This window comes from Tasmannia lanceolata, unplaced genomic scaffold (assembly GCF_043159265.1).
Source record: "Tasmannia lanceolata isolate RefF3 unplaced genomic scaffold, GAP_Taslan_0.1 ptg000006l, whole genome shotgun sequence".
In the NCBI taxonomy this organism is placed as follows: domain Eukaryota; kingdom Viridiplantae; phylum Streptophyta; class Magnoliopsida; order Canellales; family Winteraceae; genus Tasmannia; species Tasmannia lanceolata.
In genome coordinates, this window is record NW_027518683.1 from 19,726,707 (window position 1) to 19,743,109 (window position 16,403).

Consider the following 16,403-nt stretch of genomic DNA (forward strand, 5'->3'; position numbering starts at 1 on the left):
TTATTTTTTATAAAAATAAGTAGCTCAACCCGTAATCTTACACAGTGCCCAAAAAACACTATTTTTTGGTAGGTAAGCTGAGATTGAACCTACAACCTCAAGGTTGATATAAACATTGTATAAACAAAAGGGTTTCTACTTAATACCAACACAACATTAAATCAAAGACTTTTAACAAATGAAAACCTTGAAGATGTTCTTCAGATGGTTGGAGGTGATATCAGGTCTAAGAAACAACATGGGTAAAAGTTTAGTGGGAGGGATCAAATTGCAAGAGTGTGAGATTGAGAGTTTTGCCATGATCTTGGGATGCAAGCTTGGATGTTTTCCAATAACATACCGATTTCCACTAGGCTTTGAGATACCCACACCATCATTGTGGGATCCATTCCTTGAAAGGATCCATGATAAACTTGCTTCCTATCTATAATTGAGTGGTAGAATTTCTCTAATTAAATGAGGCCTATGAAATCTTTCTGTGTATTTCATGTGTCTTTTCCAAATGCCATCAAGCTCCTATAAGACTTCCTTTGGGAAGGAAGAGAATAGAATAAAATATTCAAATATTTTATGTAATGAGAAAGAGTATGCAGACTGAAAAGAAAGGGAGGAATTGAATTAAGAAATCTCAAACGCAGGAATAAGGCTTTCTTGGGTAAATAGCTATGGAGATTTAGCCAACAAAAAAAAAACACCATGACACTAAATGCATCATTGGGATGAATTACAAGACAGATTGAGACAGAGTAGGAACCTACATATTGTAAAGGGTCATATGTGATGTCAAGGGGTACAACTATCTCTTGTGCAGTTGATAGTTTTCCGGGTAGAATAGGGTTCTTGAAAATGACTCGACCAGATAGGTTTTCGGGAAGGGTAGGGTTCTGCCCGACCCCCCAAGTTGCAACCCTGCCTAAAAGAAAGTGAAATTGAGAACTTTTCTTCCCTTCTGGATATTCTTGATAGGGTATACATTCCTTATTAAAAATTTGATAGAAGGATATGATGCCAAATCTTTTTTTTTTCATTGCATCAGGTCTGTACTGTTTTGTGTCTGAATTCAATTATCTTCTTCCAAAAGAAACATTAAACCAATGTGCATGTCCTACTAAGAAAACATGGATAAATTACTCCTTTTTTTTTAAAGTTGACATATTTCATTAATATTAATATTAAGATAGCAATCGGGACCAGTAGTCCCATCCTGCATTACAAAATATTAAGGTGGACTGGAGCTACATGCAGGCACCAGTCTAAGAAAAAGATGACATTGACATTGGATTATGTACATCCCTGTACTGCACAAAGGTTGTGATCTTTACAATATCATTCAACCACAAAATATTTACCGACTAATCAAAAGTAGGTCACCCGACAAGTACACTCTGCTTGGCCACACCTTAGGACCTAAAAACTTCATCTTACGAGAATGGGAATTAAATGATTTTACCCCTTCGACCTCTGCATTTCGAGATTCCTTCATCCTCGCCGCAGGACCCAAATGAAAATAACCAGACAGAACGAAGCGAAAGAACGAATCTCTCATGCTACTACTTTTAAGAGAATTCTGGCTATTTTTCAACCAACGAGTAGTCCACAATTCCTGGGGATGAGCATACGTTAGATTCTTAAATCGGTACTTTGGCACACATGGCCAACTCAGAGACCCTTAAAACCAACTTAAACAATCCTAAAATCAAGACTCCTTATCTCTTAGAACTGAAACATATTACTCCTACTGTCTTCTCCTAATCCTTTTATCCTTTTCTTATTTTCCTTTCCTCATTCCATTTGTCTACTCCTTTACTCTAATCCATCATTTATTTTACTGATTTTCTTTTTCCTCTCCTTTCTTCTTTTGTTTTGCTTCCTCGGGGCCAGATGACAAATCATTCGGTTAATCCCCTCAGAATTACTCCTTACTTCTTTCTCAAGTTTTTCCTCTCAAACTCACTTAAGATGAAAGACAGGCATAAGCTTTACACTTGCAAACCAGATGGAAAGAAGAAGAGAAAACAGACCTCCATATTTACAAGCACACTCCAAGACACTCTTTTTAAGTTAAGCACCACAGATCACATGATCATTTCCGGCTTCAAGATGTTGGATCTGATCTCCTTGTGAGGGAGGACGACACCTCCATTGATGGATATCTCATCGCAGACATGGACATCTTCTCGGAGGATGGTCAACTTCTCAATTCTCGCCCGCTGCCCGACTGTGGAGTGCCAACCAATGATACTGTTAGAGATGCACGCGTACTTCTTGATTTGGGCCCCACGCATCACCGTATGTTGTGACAACCTCACTCCCGACTCCACCACGCAGCCCGGACCGATGGCCACATCAGGTCCAATCAAACACCCATCGCCAATCATAGCACTCTCGTGCACCAAGACTTTTCCAATTATATGAGGGCCGATGGCCAATTGAGAAGATGTTTTCTTGTGTAACGAACTTAAAATACAGTTTCAAGCCAGTGATGTAGTCCCTCGGCTGTCCAATATCCATCCAGATTCCTGGTAAATCCATCGCATATAGCTTTTGATCTGCCGCAATATTAGGGAAGACTTCTTTCTCAATCGATGTGGGTCACAATTGGATTCGATCAAGAACGGAAGGGTTCAGCAAGTAGATCCCGGCATTGATCTGGTTACCTACAAAGTTTTTTGGCTTTTCAACAAATTTCTTCACCTTCCCAGTCGCCTCCTTCATAACCACAACACCATATTTTGATGGCTCATCTACCTATCAGTACAAAAACTTATTTAGAAGCTTCTCAGATGAATCTTGTAATTGAATGATCGATCAACAGAGCAACGAGATTAGAAGATTTGAATTACCTGGGTTACCATTATGGAGGCCTCTCCACCATGAGCTTTGTGGAATTGACTCAGTTCTTTGAGCGGGTAGTCACTGATAAGATCACTATTGAGGACAAAAAATGGCTCACCAGAATCATCGATCAGTTTGTCTCTTGCAAGAGCAAGTGGACCTGCAGTTCCGAGCGGCTCAGTCTCTTGCGAGCAGGTGATCTTGATCCCAAGTTTAGCCTCAAATTCTTTCAAGAAATTCAACCTCACCTGGAGCAATACAAAAATTTAGCTGCAGAGTGATCTAAAATAAGTGTTGATAGTCTGTTGAGATAAAATGGGTGCTTACTTTCTTTTACCTGTGGTTGGTAATTGATGGGCAAAACAACTTCAGTTACACTAACAAAAAACACAAACAACTCCTTGTTAGTAGAGGTTGATTCATCCATGAAAATAAGCAGAGAAATAAAATAGAAGCATTCATTTTTCAGACAGAAGGCTACTTCTGCAAGAACCTTGATATTCCATCTGATGTAGAATCTATGCAAAGAACATAGAGGTAATATCAGAGGTTGGATTCAATTCCTGAAATTAAAAGTCGTAAATATAGAAGAGAGTATTTTGATTGTTCTTCTTCTTCAGTCGGCAATGGGAGACAGTTTTTCATGTGCATAATCACTTGATCTGACTTAGAACTTACAGAAGCATCAGATTAAGAGACAATGATTTACTGCACAACCACCAATTGACAAGAAATTTTACCCTTACAATTTTTTCAATTTAAATGGTAAATTTGGAGTCTTTTTACATTGCTCACAGAGGACTTGATTTGAAAATATGTGATATAGGATTTAGAGAAGTAAGCAACTCCTGAATAAACATAGAGATTGGAGTCGAGCAACTTGAGTTTCAACCCTCAAAACCAATAGACAAATACCACAAGAAATCTAACTAGTGAAAATCCTTATAAAATAAATAGAGTGAGCCCTTCATTGTTTGGGTGATCCAAACAGTTCATTTGTTGGGCGCTGAAGTAGATAGGGTGTGCCCCCACAAATCCTCTCCAAAGGATGATCCTAACATTCGTTTATGTTGGCTCATGCGCGCCGAGTTTCAGGCCGATATAATCCACAATACTGCATCTTTTGCAAATGTGGAGGACAATCCACAATGGTGGCAATGGGAGATAAAATTAGAAAAATTCAACTTTTGATTTCCATTCCGATTTCGTTGAGTTGAGATTTATGAGACGTATTTATATAAAATATCACACAAATGGGCAAATGGCATGAGCCAACGAATGCGAAAATAAGTCCCTCACACACGCAAGAGACGTGTATTCGGAGGTAGAAAGAAAATGGTTTCTTTGGGGTTTCACTTCCAGCCTCAATCCAACGTCGCACCCTCCTTCACACAGAGCTTGTATTAGCAATTAAATTAGAAAAGATATTACTAAAATCTCTCTCTCTCCCTCTCTCTACACTATTTAAATGAGAATTCTTGAGATTTGATCCAACAGCTCACAAGTCTCTAAAAATCAGCAATTAAATTAGAAAAAATATTCCTAAAATCTCTCTCTCTCTCTCTCTCTCTCTCTCTCTCTCTCTCTCTCATTAACTTGCATCCAAACATAATTAAGCTCATGACTTTCCCAAGGTTTACATGGCATCCAAAACCCTGTCCCCCTCCATAGTCTCCTTCCCCCTCTTCTTCTCCAACGTCACAGCTATCCATAGCTTTTGTTAAGCATGTAGATTTAGCAAGTGAAACTCGTTTTGAAAGGCAGTGCATAAAAACAGGGAAGTGGAATGAGGGAAGGGTAAATTAGTCACAATCAAAGCAGTCTAAAAAAAGCAGGAAAAGTTTGACTCAAATTTGCGATGCAATTCTACCGCTTGATGCTAGCATTCCTCTATTTGAAAAGGGAGATACATAATAATTAAATTAAAGGATTTGCTGGGGACCACTGCGGAAGGCAATTCGCAGATGGGTTGTTGCATGTGAGAGCAGCCACCTCAGGTGAATTAAATGAATTAGACAAAATCACCTGAGGTGGCTGTTCTCACATCTAACAGTCCATTGGTGAAATGTCTTCTGCGATGGTCCCTAGCAAATCCCATATTACTATGAAGACTTTAATATACTAATGAGGAATGCTAAACTCAGGGGTGCCTTTCAAAAAATCAGATGAAAGAGCTCCCCAATTGGCCATTGAGTTTAACATTCCTCATAATAATATATTTGGTTTACAGATATAAAAATATCCCAAATGGCAGAAAGGAAATCTTCTGCAAGGAAGAAAATGAAAAAAGAATCTCTCTCTCTCTCTCTCTCTCTCTCTCTCTCTCTCTCTCTCTCTCTCTCAGACACACAGAGAGAAAGGAAAGAGGGTTTTTTATACCAGTTGGAGCTTGTCCCATCATGATTAATTAGATAGTCATGTTAGGATTTAATCCTGGCCTTTAGTTCCTCATAATAATATTATGTCATCCTCAAAACACTCTATAAAGCATCCTCTGGTTCTTGCTTGAGCACGCCATCTTTGTTTCTTCTCTCTTCGCAATCTACAACGGGTCAAGAGAGAGAAACCGGGACCATTATCGATTGGTTGTGAGGTGAGGAGAACTAGAGGAGGAGAGAACATGCCTAGCTTCCACAAACATCTCCGGCCAATTCTCAAAAACTAGTAAAGCTTTGAAAAACCGATACCAATGGCCTCTTGTAACTTTGTAAGCATGGTTTCAAATTTCGGTTTCGGAATGCGTTTCGTTCCTCACCGTAATCCGAAGCCTTTCTAACACGACCGTAATAAGGTTCTGAATGGATCTTCCAATTGGGTGAAAAGGGCTCTCGGATTCACTTTTCTCTTTTTTCGGTATACCGGCCATTGATGTATTCTTTCATCGAGACCCAAATCACGATGTCATTTTCTTGTTCCTATGTTCATTCTGCCTCACTCCTCACCGAAATCAGAAGGCACACTACCAGGAAAGTCAGATAGCTTCTCCTCTCTTTTCATGTCTATACGTGAGTTACAGGGTCTTGTTAATGAGAAAGACTGATTGCCATAGCTCAAAATTTTCTAAATTTCAGCTGAAATCAGATGAAACCTATAAACTAATGTTTTATCTCATCCTAAAATTTTGGCCCAAATTACTGAGCATGAAATTTAGGAAGGATATTAAATTTCAGTAGAAATTTTGTAAGGTTTCGAGCATGGTTTTAAATTTCAACCAAAATCCGAAATTTCGGGTTTCGGTGGAGATTTCGGGTTTCCGGAGAATTAGATGGTGTTCCAGATCATGTATTGTATTGTTCAAAATAAATCGTTCTTTCTATCCATTATATATATCTATTCCACAGTGGATGCTTCCTTCATAACACAAAAAATACGGACACATGCGCATCACATATAGTATAACTAGGTATGGAAAAAAAAATGATGTGGTTTTCAAGGAATTTTTTTTTACATCTCTATTCCATATATTGTTCAAAGAAATAATAATTTGACTTGGGGGTGGGGTGCAGGGCGCACGATTTCAAAACGGACTCCTCGTTCATTAGATAGACAAAATCGCAAAGATTTATGATCCGCCGCAGAACCTATTCCAATTCCAACCCGCTACAATATGATTATTGTATATGAATGGACCATTTGTCCAACAAAACAAGGGAGTAAAACGTAATCAAGAAACTTGATGCACTATCTGGCTTAAACCCTTTGAGCGAAATGTGGCAAAATGAAGGAAAATCCGTGGACCAACCCCATCGTAGGAACTATGAGATCACCCCAAGGACGCCTTCCATTTTTTCTGAGGAATTGGCCGTGAGACATCTGATCCATGCATAATATCATGAGCTTGAATAAATAAATGAGTTCTAATAGAAATAGAATATGTATGTTTTTTTTATCCCACTAGGGTGAGTCAATGCACCATAAACATACGAAAAAAGGGTTTACTGACTTCTGTTAAGCCCGTATACTTAATTTCCCTGTAAGATGGGTGTAAAATGAAAAAAAAAAAAAAAAACCTTAAAATTTGTTTTACGCTCATTTTACACCGAGAAAAGACGGACGAAAACAATCATAAAATACATTTTTAATAGGGAAATGATAACAGGGCCAAAGTGTTTTGATAAACATGCGCTTCACTTGTCCGTCATGAAGTATTTAAAGATGTCAGAGGATATTACGGTTCTCAAAAAGCTCTTAAAACTCTTTAAATACTACATGACAGACAAGTGGAGTGCATGGTTATCAAAACACTTTGGTGTAAGCCCTTAGAGTCTACTAATTTTGAAAAAGCACAGCACCCCATAGGATGATCTAAACCATCCATTTGATGGGCCACAACATAAATAGGTTTTGCCCAAACATCCTAACCCTTCTATCTATTGAGGAATTGCACATCATGGAAACCTCTATAAAGATCTATAGAGCAACTAACTGTATATTATGGAAACCTCTATATATGGGAGGGTTGGGATCGTCCTACGAAATGATATTTGTGCCACAACCTATTTATGTTGTGGCCCGTCAAATGGACGGTTTGGATCGATGTCACGTATAGTACTTTTAAAAAAAAAATATTAAACTCTACGGGTTTACAGTTTACACCCAATAAAATCTCCAATAGAGTTTGTACTTCTTTTCTTTTTTCTGAAAAGATTAGGGTTATTTTTTTCCTTCAACGAAAGAAACCCCCACACAGTCTCTCTGTGTAACCATGGCGATCGACAGTTCCAGACCGCAGGCAACTGCACCGGCCAAAGTCCGGTGGGGAGAGCTAGAAGAGGACGAAGGAGAGGATCTGGATTTTCTGCTACCGCCTCGTATGATAATCGGACCTGACGAGAACGGAGTTAAAAAGGTCATCGAGTACAAATTCAACGAAGAAGGAAACAAGGTCAAAATAACTACCACTACCCGTACGAGAAAGCTCGCGAAGGCTCGTCTGAGCAAGCGAGCGGTGGAGCGACGTGCCTGGTCCAAGTTCGGTGATGCCGCTCATGAGGATTCCACTAGCAGGCTCACCATGATCTCTACTGAAGAGATTCTCATGGAGAAACCTAGGGCTCCCGGTAAGTTTTTTTTTTTTTTTTTTTTTTTTTTTGTCCTATTCTCTGAATCTTTTATCTGTATATGATTTCCTATTTAATCTTATCTCTGTGCTTTCTTCCTTTATTTGGGGCTAATGGTGTAAATATGTTATTGAGTTTCTAGGAGAAACATCCTAATAATCCTCTTTCTGAGTGGTGGAACCTAATTGATGCAAAGTAGAAATCTACTTAGCTTATTTCTTAGTGGTGGATCCCTTAACTGATAAAAAAAAACTCAATCTTTTCTTGTATGAGGAGTAAGCTATGCTAAAAAGAAAGAAAGAAAGAAAGAAAACCCTAATTTTCCTTTCTCCGACTTTTTTCTGTCTGATAAAACCCTAATTTAAAGAAAAAAAACTCAATTTCTCTCTTCTAGGTGATGAATTTCTTAATTGATTACAGAGAACCCTAATTATCTATTATTCGAGTTTTAAATTCCTGCTGTCAGAGAAACAAGAAAACCCTCTCTCTTTCTATCATGAGTTTTAACCCTAATTGATATAAATACCCTACTTCTCTCTTTTCAGTGCAATAAGTGAATTCTAATTCGCTTTTATTTCAGGGGTGAAACCCTAATTAAGAAATTATGATTTTGGGGATGGCATAGTTGATTCACGATTTTTCATGAAACATGATGATGTTGTATGCCCATATAGTGAGGAAATTTGAGAATTCTTTGTGTTGGAGCTTTGTAGATTAAGACGCAAAGGGCAGTCGGGTTGATGTTTGAAGTTACAAAGGATTTGAGGTGACTTTCGTAGTGGGTGGGGGTGAGAGAACAAGTTTGATTTGATGAAATTGGAGAAGATGTTCTGTCTTGAGGAGAGTTGGGAGGTTGAGATTAGAAACATGGTTTTTCAAATGAATGGTTTTCTTGAGAGGTGACTAGGATGAAGGAGTCTAGGGCGTGCAAGAAAATTTGTTGGATGAGGGTGGAATTTGTGAGTGGATTTGGGATTAGTGTAGGAGTAGGACATATTGTCAAGTTCTTGGATGATGTGACATGTAGAGGTCCCTCTGTACAGCATTTTGAAATTCTTATGATTTACAATTTGAGCTGAATCGTGTTTCTGAATCACTTTCTTTTACTATTCTAGTTGAATTTTTTTTTTCATCTAAATTATTTGGGCCTTTTATGCCCCAATAATATCTCTCTCACTTGCATTTAGCAATTGTAAGAGACATTTTTTGGGTTTTGAGTTTTTAATAAACTCAAGTGATTTGAACTTGGCTATATTCAGTAAGGCAATTTCGGGGAAGAAAAACGGATGAGCAAGACACAACAAATCTGGGGCCGCTAGAAAACTGTCCAGGGATTATGCCAATGTCAAAAGCGAGTCCTAGAGAGCCCCACTCACAACAAAAATTGGCAGACTAGTTATTATGATGTTTTTAGTGCTTTTATTTAGGTGTGCACACTAGCAGGTACTATCAATAAAAAATAAATAAATCCTGCTTTGGTCAGGGAGAGTGCAAGAAAAAAATCACTAGCATAAGCCCCACTCACAGAGGGTGAGCCTTGGCGCAACGGTTAGGTTGCTCCATTGTGACACGGTGGTCACTGGTTCGAGTCACGGAAACAACCTCTCTGCAAAGCAGGGGTAAGGCTGCGTACATCTAGCCCTCCCCAGACCCCCCGCAATGCCGGGAGCCTTGTGCACTGAGCCGCCCTTTTTATAAGCCCCTCTCATAGCAAAAATTTGCAGAGACTAGTTATTATGATGTTTTTAGTGCTTTTATTTAGGTGAGCCTACTTATTTAGGTGGGCACACTAGTAGGCATTATCAATACAAAAATAAAAATAAATAAATCCTGCGTTGGTTAGGGAGAGTGCAAGAAAAAAAATCACTAGCATAAGCCCCACTCACAGAGGGCGAGCCTTGGCGCAACAATAAGGTTGCTCCATTGTGACCTGTTGGTCATGAGTGCAAGTCACGAAAACAGCCTCTCTTCAAAGCAGGGGTAAGGCTGCGTACATCTAGTCCCCCCCCCCGCCCCCCGCAATGTTGGAGCCTTGTGCACTGAGCCGCCCTTTTTATAAGCCCCACTCACAGCAAAAATTGGCAGAGACTAGTTATTATGATGTTTTTAGTGCTTTTATTTAGGTGAGCTTATTTAGGTGGGCACACTAGTAGGCACTATCAATAAAAATAAATAAATAAATAAATCCTGCCTTGGTTAGGGAGAGTGCAAGAAAAAAAATACTAGCATAAGCCCCATTCACATAGGGCTAACCTTGACGCAACAATAAGGTTGCTCCATTGTGACCTGTTGGTCACGGGTTCAAGTCACGGAAACAGCCTCTCTTCAAAGCAGGGGTAAGGCTGCGTACATCTAGCCCTCCAGACCCGCCGCAATGGCGGGAGCCTCGTGCACTGGGTTCAAGTCACGGAAACAGCCTCTCTTCCAAGCAAGGGTAAGGCTACGTACATCTAGCCCTCCCAAGACCCGCCGCAATGGCGGGAGCCTCGTGCACTGGGCCTCCCTTTTTATAAGCCCCGCTCACAACAAAAATTGGCAGACTAGTTATTATTAGTTATTATGATGTTTTTAGTGTTTTTATTTAGGTGGGCACACTAGTAGGCAGTATCAATAAAAAAATAAATCTTGCATTGGTTAGGGAGAGTGCTAGAAAAACAATCACTAGCATAAGCCCCACTCACAGAAGAAATCGGCAGACTAGTTATTATGATGTTTTTAGTGTTTTAATTTAGTTGGGCACACTAGTAGGCACTATCAATAAAAAAATAAATCTTGCATTGGTTAGGGAGTGTGCAACAAAAAAAATCACTGGCATATTGACTATGAATTAGCCAAATATATTTGTTTGCAGGGGCGATGCCAAAAATTTTGCACAAGGGGGGCAAAAATTATAGTAATTTTTTATCTATCTTGAAATTAAGATAGAAAAAATTTCTATCTGAAATTTTGCACGGGGGGGCAAAAATTATAGTAAATTTTGCACAAAAAAGGGAGATAAAAATGGTAAAATTAAAAATTTAAACTTATTTTCTATCTTAGGGATGATTGGAAATGGGGGCATATTTTTTTAAAAAGGGGGTAAGTATTAAAAAATAAAGGCATATTTTTTTTTTCCAAAAAAATAAGGGGGGCAATTGCCCCCCTTTCCTCTCATGTGGCATCGCCCCTGTTTGTTTGGCCTTAGGCTGATATGCATACTGATTTGGATATTTAAGCCCTTGACCGGAGGAGTTCATGGTTAACCCTGTGCTTTCTTATTGACTAAGATGAGTTGGGTGAGTTCTTGATTTGGTAGTTCCAAAGCTATCCAATGATTGATCAATGATGCTTCAAAAATTGTTGAAGACTATACGGCCTTGAGAGCATATGATATAGGAGAGTATGTGCTATAGCTAAGCTTTATTAGAGGAAGGGTGGCTAATCATGAGTAAGGAAAAAATTGATCTAAAACCTTTATAAATATTATGAATTCAGACCCTTCTAGGCTCACTAGGACCAAGTTTACCACTTTGCAAGCAACTCTTGTGATGAGCTTAAGATGGCCCGCCAGTTCCACCCAGTCACCATCTTTGATGAGGCTCTATATGGCTGAAGACCTTTGATGGATATTTGCTGGGACGTCATTCTGCTCAAGAGCCTCTTTTTTTGGAACAAAGATGGTATATTGCCTCCAAACCTTATCCTTAGTGAAGACTGTTTCATGCTGTAGTGCAAACTCGATCAAGAACATTGAGAAATGGGCATAAGCTGTTTCCATAACTTGTGACAATTGACAACTGATTTCCCTCTAAGGAAACCTTAGTTTCGTTGCATCGTAACTAACATTATAGTAGATGTACCGGCTGCTTTCCCATTTATGTCTTTTGATTGTCTTTTTTTTTTGCATGATGAGCATTTTGCTATTCGAAAAAAGTGGGCACCGCAACCGAGGTTGGCCGAGGCTACATCAGAAAGAATAACAAAGAGAAAAACATGAAAACAAAGCAAATCAAGTAGGAAATAAAAAAAACCCTCTAATCTTTCGCTGGAATCACCAGAGTGAGCCATACGATCCGCTTCTTTGTTAGCTGATCTCCGCACACGATGGAAACGGATCGAAAAACCATTCAAATAATCCCGAATCTCAAAAAACTACAAAAATCTCCACGACAGAAAATCTGAACCATCTAACCATCTAATGACATTGAGGGAGTCTTCCTCTACAAGGACATGACTCAAGTCATGGCTGTTTTGATAATCCGAATGCCTTGAGGCACCATTCTGATTTCTGCCTCGTTAGAGTCCTCCCCAATATGTCCAAAGAAGGCCCATCCAGTCATGTCCTTCTCTTATCTCTTAGGAGGCTTCCCACCCATGTCGGACCATGGTCGCCAATGCTTGATCCGTCGAAATTAAGTTTCAACCAACCTGGGTTTGGAGGAGACCATCTAGGGAGATTGGCTTCGCCCTTTCTGGAATAACATATATCTCCTTCCAACATCGCCTGATATCCAAGGTAGAATAAGTTTTAAGCAAGGCAGAATCCTCACCTAGGAAATGATGATCGAAATGATCTTCAGGTAGACGGAATATCCGCTTTTGGAAATGTTTATGAACAGCCGGGCATTCCTCCTTCCAAAGGGATCCACAATGTGGCTAACAACGAGAGCCTCCAAAGAATTCTGCCCTTCTCAGTCCAGTTGACAGAATACCGGCTAACTAGGAGATTAGAGAGGCAGCACAGGAAAACCCACATCAGTCCAAACCTGGCAAGGATACGACTCCACACCTTACTGGTAAAAGTGCAGTGGGTGAGCAAATGATCAACCAACTCCCCTGCCTTCACACAAAGAGTGCAATGGTCGATGATAATCATCATCCAATGTCGCAAATCATCCACCGTAAGAATCTTGTCCTAAAATGCGGCCCATCCAAACACGCTAACTTTTGGAAGTGCAGGGATTCTCCATATACTTTGGCTAGCTACGAAGAAAGGAACCTAAGTGAGATGTGGAGGTAAAAGGACTTTACACTGAACTTACTAGATGAGGTTAAGATCCAAACCCTTTTATCTTCACCACAATTCTGGATATACAAGGTATCCAGTATGTCCAACAGATTAGCAACTCTTCCATTTCTCAGTTAAAAAAGTTCCACCCGTAGTTTAATTTCCACGATATTTCATGATATCTTCCTTCAGGAAGCACTTTTGGACCCAAGCTTCATTGTTTGACATCACTCCAAAAAGGTTGAGGAACATGCCCTTAAGCACATCCTCCGAACACCATTTATCTTACCAAAACCTCGCTATGTCGTATTGGTTCAGTGTAAACTGAATGCCCTTGGCGAACATGTCCTTAAGCCCGTCCTCTTCTTGGTCTGCCTTCTCCAAGAGGGAGGCCTAGGTAACCATGGTTTTAAAATTTTGCCAGAAATGCGAAATTTTGGCCAAAATATTTCAGCTTCAGTTTGGCCTGAAACCAAAAGCATATTGAATTGGTTTTTCACAAGATTTTGCTGAAATTTCGCCGAAACCCCAAAATTTTGTTGAAATTTACAAGATTTCCACCAAAAATTTAACCGAAATTTTAAAGATTTCCACCGCAATGTTAAGATTCCCACTAAAATTGCCGAAATTTCCATCGAAATTTTAAAAAGTATCGAAAATTTGTCACCAAAATTTACATGATTTTGGTTGAAATTCCCACAGAAATCGAAATATTTTGATTTCGGTGGTAGCTGAAACCGACACTTTAAATCCTTGTAAACTAGTCGGAAATGATTCAGCTGAGCACTCTAGCAGATTAGCCAATCTCTCTTTTACACCCTCTAGATGAATTCCCATCAGCTTGGATTTTCGAAAATTAGACCATTGCCTGGTAAGTGGTAACCACTTCATAGCAGTTGATCACGGCTTTATTTCTCAAAAGTCAAAACTATTCTCAAAACTTTTTCCTCTTCTGCCTTGCTGAAAATCAATGTGTCGGCAGCGGCGAACTAGAGGTGAGATACTTCCACACCTCTTCCCCTTCTAGATGAATGCCCATCAGCTTGAATTTTAAAAAATTAGACCATTGCTCAGTAACTACATCATAGCACATAATCACGGCTTTAATTTTCAAACGTTTTTCCTCTCCTGCCTTACTATTCTGCCTTCTTTCTTGGTGTTCTTGGGCTTAGATGTTTTTTTTTTTGGAATGGTGAAGAAATTTTATGAGAGAAGAAGTACCGAAATGGTCCGATACATAAAGAAAAAATAAAAAGAAAAACAATATAGAGAAACCAGCAATGAAGATAGATGAAGGGCAAGAAAGATAGAAGGACAAGAAAGATGGATGAAATCAAGGGGGGAGAAAATCAAAACTGCTCCAATGACTCCAAAGTCCAAACTAACCCCTCCCTGGCCAACCTATCAGCATCTGCGTTAGCCGATCTCACATGACGTAAATTAATGTTTGAGGACCCTTCTAGTTCGTCGATCTCGTCAAATAGATGAGCAAAACGCCAAGGACAAGGGAGGGAACCACTTAACCAATGGATAACATTAAGGGAATCCCCTTCGATCACCACTCTATCCACCTCATCAGCCTCCAGAAACACTTGATACCTTGATAGGCGGCATGGACCTCCTCCTCACTAGAATCTGCCATCCCAATAGGTCTTGCAAATGCCCACCTGACGATACCTCCACTGTCGCTCAAAACACCCCCGATCCCAGATGGACCCGAATTTCCAAAGCTAGATCCATCAAAAATCATCTTTAGAAATTTGGATTGGCGGATGTTGACTTGATAGATCTTGGGCTTACATTTTGGTATTAAATTTATCATTTTTTTGTCTCTTTTCTATGTATTTTTTTTGCTTTATTCTTAACTTGTTGAAGCTGAGTTTTTGCAAGAAACTGACTAGTAACTAGTAACTAGTTTCATTTTCTTTTAATTTCTTCAAGGCACTTGCTATGGTTAACCTTAAGATTGTGTTACTCATATTTTTTATGGGTATAGTTGTATTTCTAAATAATAATGAATTTTTTTTTATTAATTATAAATTGTCTACGGTGAGGGATGCTCACTGTGCTATGCTCTGCACGTTCTGTGGGGTTCCTGATGCTGAGATGATCAGACATGGGCAAGGATAGATTGACTAATATTTTTACTAGGAAACTCGTTTACAGTCATTTATAAAGGATTGCCATGACATGTTTTTTTCTTTATTTAAACATTTGAAAAAATAGTTGCATTACTTTAACAACAACTGTAGAGAAACAGTTTCTTGCTGTGGAATCTATTGCTTGCTATTGTTGGTTGGCTTATGTTTCATGTATCTTATCTGGTTTCTTTTTCTGGTCAAAGCTTCCTTTCTTTCAACAAGATCAAGTCTTGTGGTTTTTATATGTTCTGATAACTGACATACAAGGTCTGGATATACTATGCAACTAAATGCAGGAAGTAAAGCAGAAGATACCAAGGTTGCAGGAGACCCCTTTGCTGCGCTTGGAAAAGGAGGTGCTGTTCTTATGGTTTGCAGGACTTGTGGTAAGAAGGGTGACCACTGGACTTCGAAATGTCCTTACAAGGATCTTGCCCCACAGGCTGAGGGATTCATTGACAAGCCTCCAACATCAGAATCTGCGGCTCCTTCTCCTGCTACAAAGGGAACCTATGTTCCTCCAGGAATGAGAGCAGGCGCTGAGAGAACAGGAACCGAGATGCGTCGAAGGAATGAAGAGAACTCGGTTCGTGTCACCAACCTCTCAGAAGATACCCGTGAACCTGACCTGCTTGAGTTGTTCCGAACGTTTGGTTCTGTGAGTCGTGTTTATGTCGCTGTTGACCAGAAGACTGGCATGAGCAGAGGATTTGGTTTTGTCAATTTTGTCAACAAGGAAGATGCGGAGAGGGCTATCAACAAGCTCAATGGTTATGGTTACGACAATCTCATTCTCAGAGTTGAATGGGCTACACCAAGAACAAACTAAGAACTTCTCTCAACGAGAATAAGATATCAGCAGCAATTGATCAGAGGCCATCTGAAGTTGCTGGTAAGTGTGTTATGTGTCTTATGCTTTGAACCTTATGGTGTTCAAACATTATATGATATTCTCATTTTGTTAGTGCTTTAATATCATCAGAGTTGTAAAACATTAGAAGTCATGCATGTCTTTTTTATTTCAGCATGCAATTTTTTTAATGAACTTCATTTTCAAGTTTGGGTTTGATTAATAGTTACAAAATTCTCTTAATAATTGAAGCATACTGGACAAATCTCGATATTTCCCCTATTTAAACTTCAAGAAATCTAGAATAATTTATAAAATCTCATAGTTATTGATTTTTGTTTTGAATTAAACGGAAGTTTAGCAATTGTTTTGTCTACCTATTATTTGAAAATTGCACGAAAAATTCAAAATTATTGTAAAATACGTTGTAATGAAAATTCAACTCACACCCTAATTTGCAAGTATATGTACTTAATCATCCTAACCCTGCCATCTGTTGAGAGAAAATGGGCAGAAACATGGACACACAG

General features: G+C 39.2%; 1 protein-coding gene and 1 pseudogene across 2 annotated transcripts; one reads left to right on the forward strand and one right to left on the reverse strand.

The window, feature by feature from the left end:
• Window positions 1-1,284: 1,284 nt before the first annotated feature.
• LOC143878469 (putative mannose-1-phosphate guanylyltransferase 3) lies at window positions 1,285-4,025 on the reverse strand (annotated as a pseudogene). Its single transcript, XR_013250978.1, has 3 exons — window positions 3,173-4,025; window positions 2,844-3,083; window positions 1,285-2,748 (listed from the first exon to the last, which is right to left on the reverse strand). The product of XR_013250978.1 is annotated as a putative mannose-1-phosphate guanylyltransferase 3 (transcript).
• Window positions 4,026-7,444: 3,419 nt separating this feature from the next.
• On the forward strand, window positions 7,445-16,080 carry LOC143880035 (uncharacterized). The gene is made up of 2 exons (XM_077382796.1): window positions 7,445-7,895; window positions 15,320-16,080. Exons 1-2 carry the CDS (start codon window positions 7,541-7,543, stop codon window positions 15,850-15,852), a joined length of 888 nt encoding a protein of 295 aa, XP_077238911.1. The 5' UTR covers window positions 7,445-7,540; the 3' UTR covers window positions 15,853-16,080.
• The last annotated feature ends 323 nt before the right edge of the window (window positions 16,081-16,403 follow it).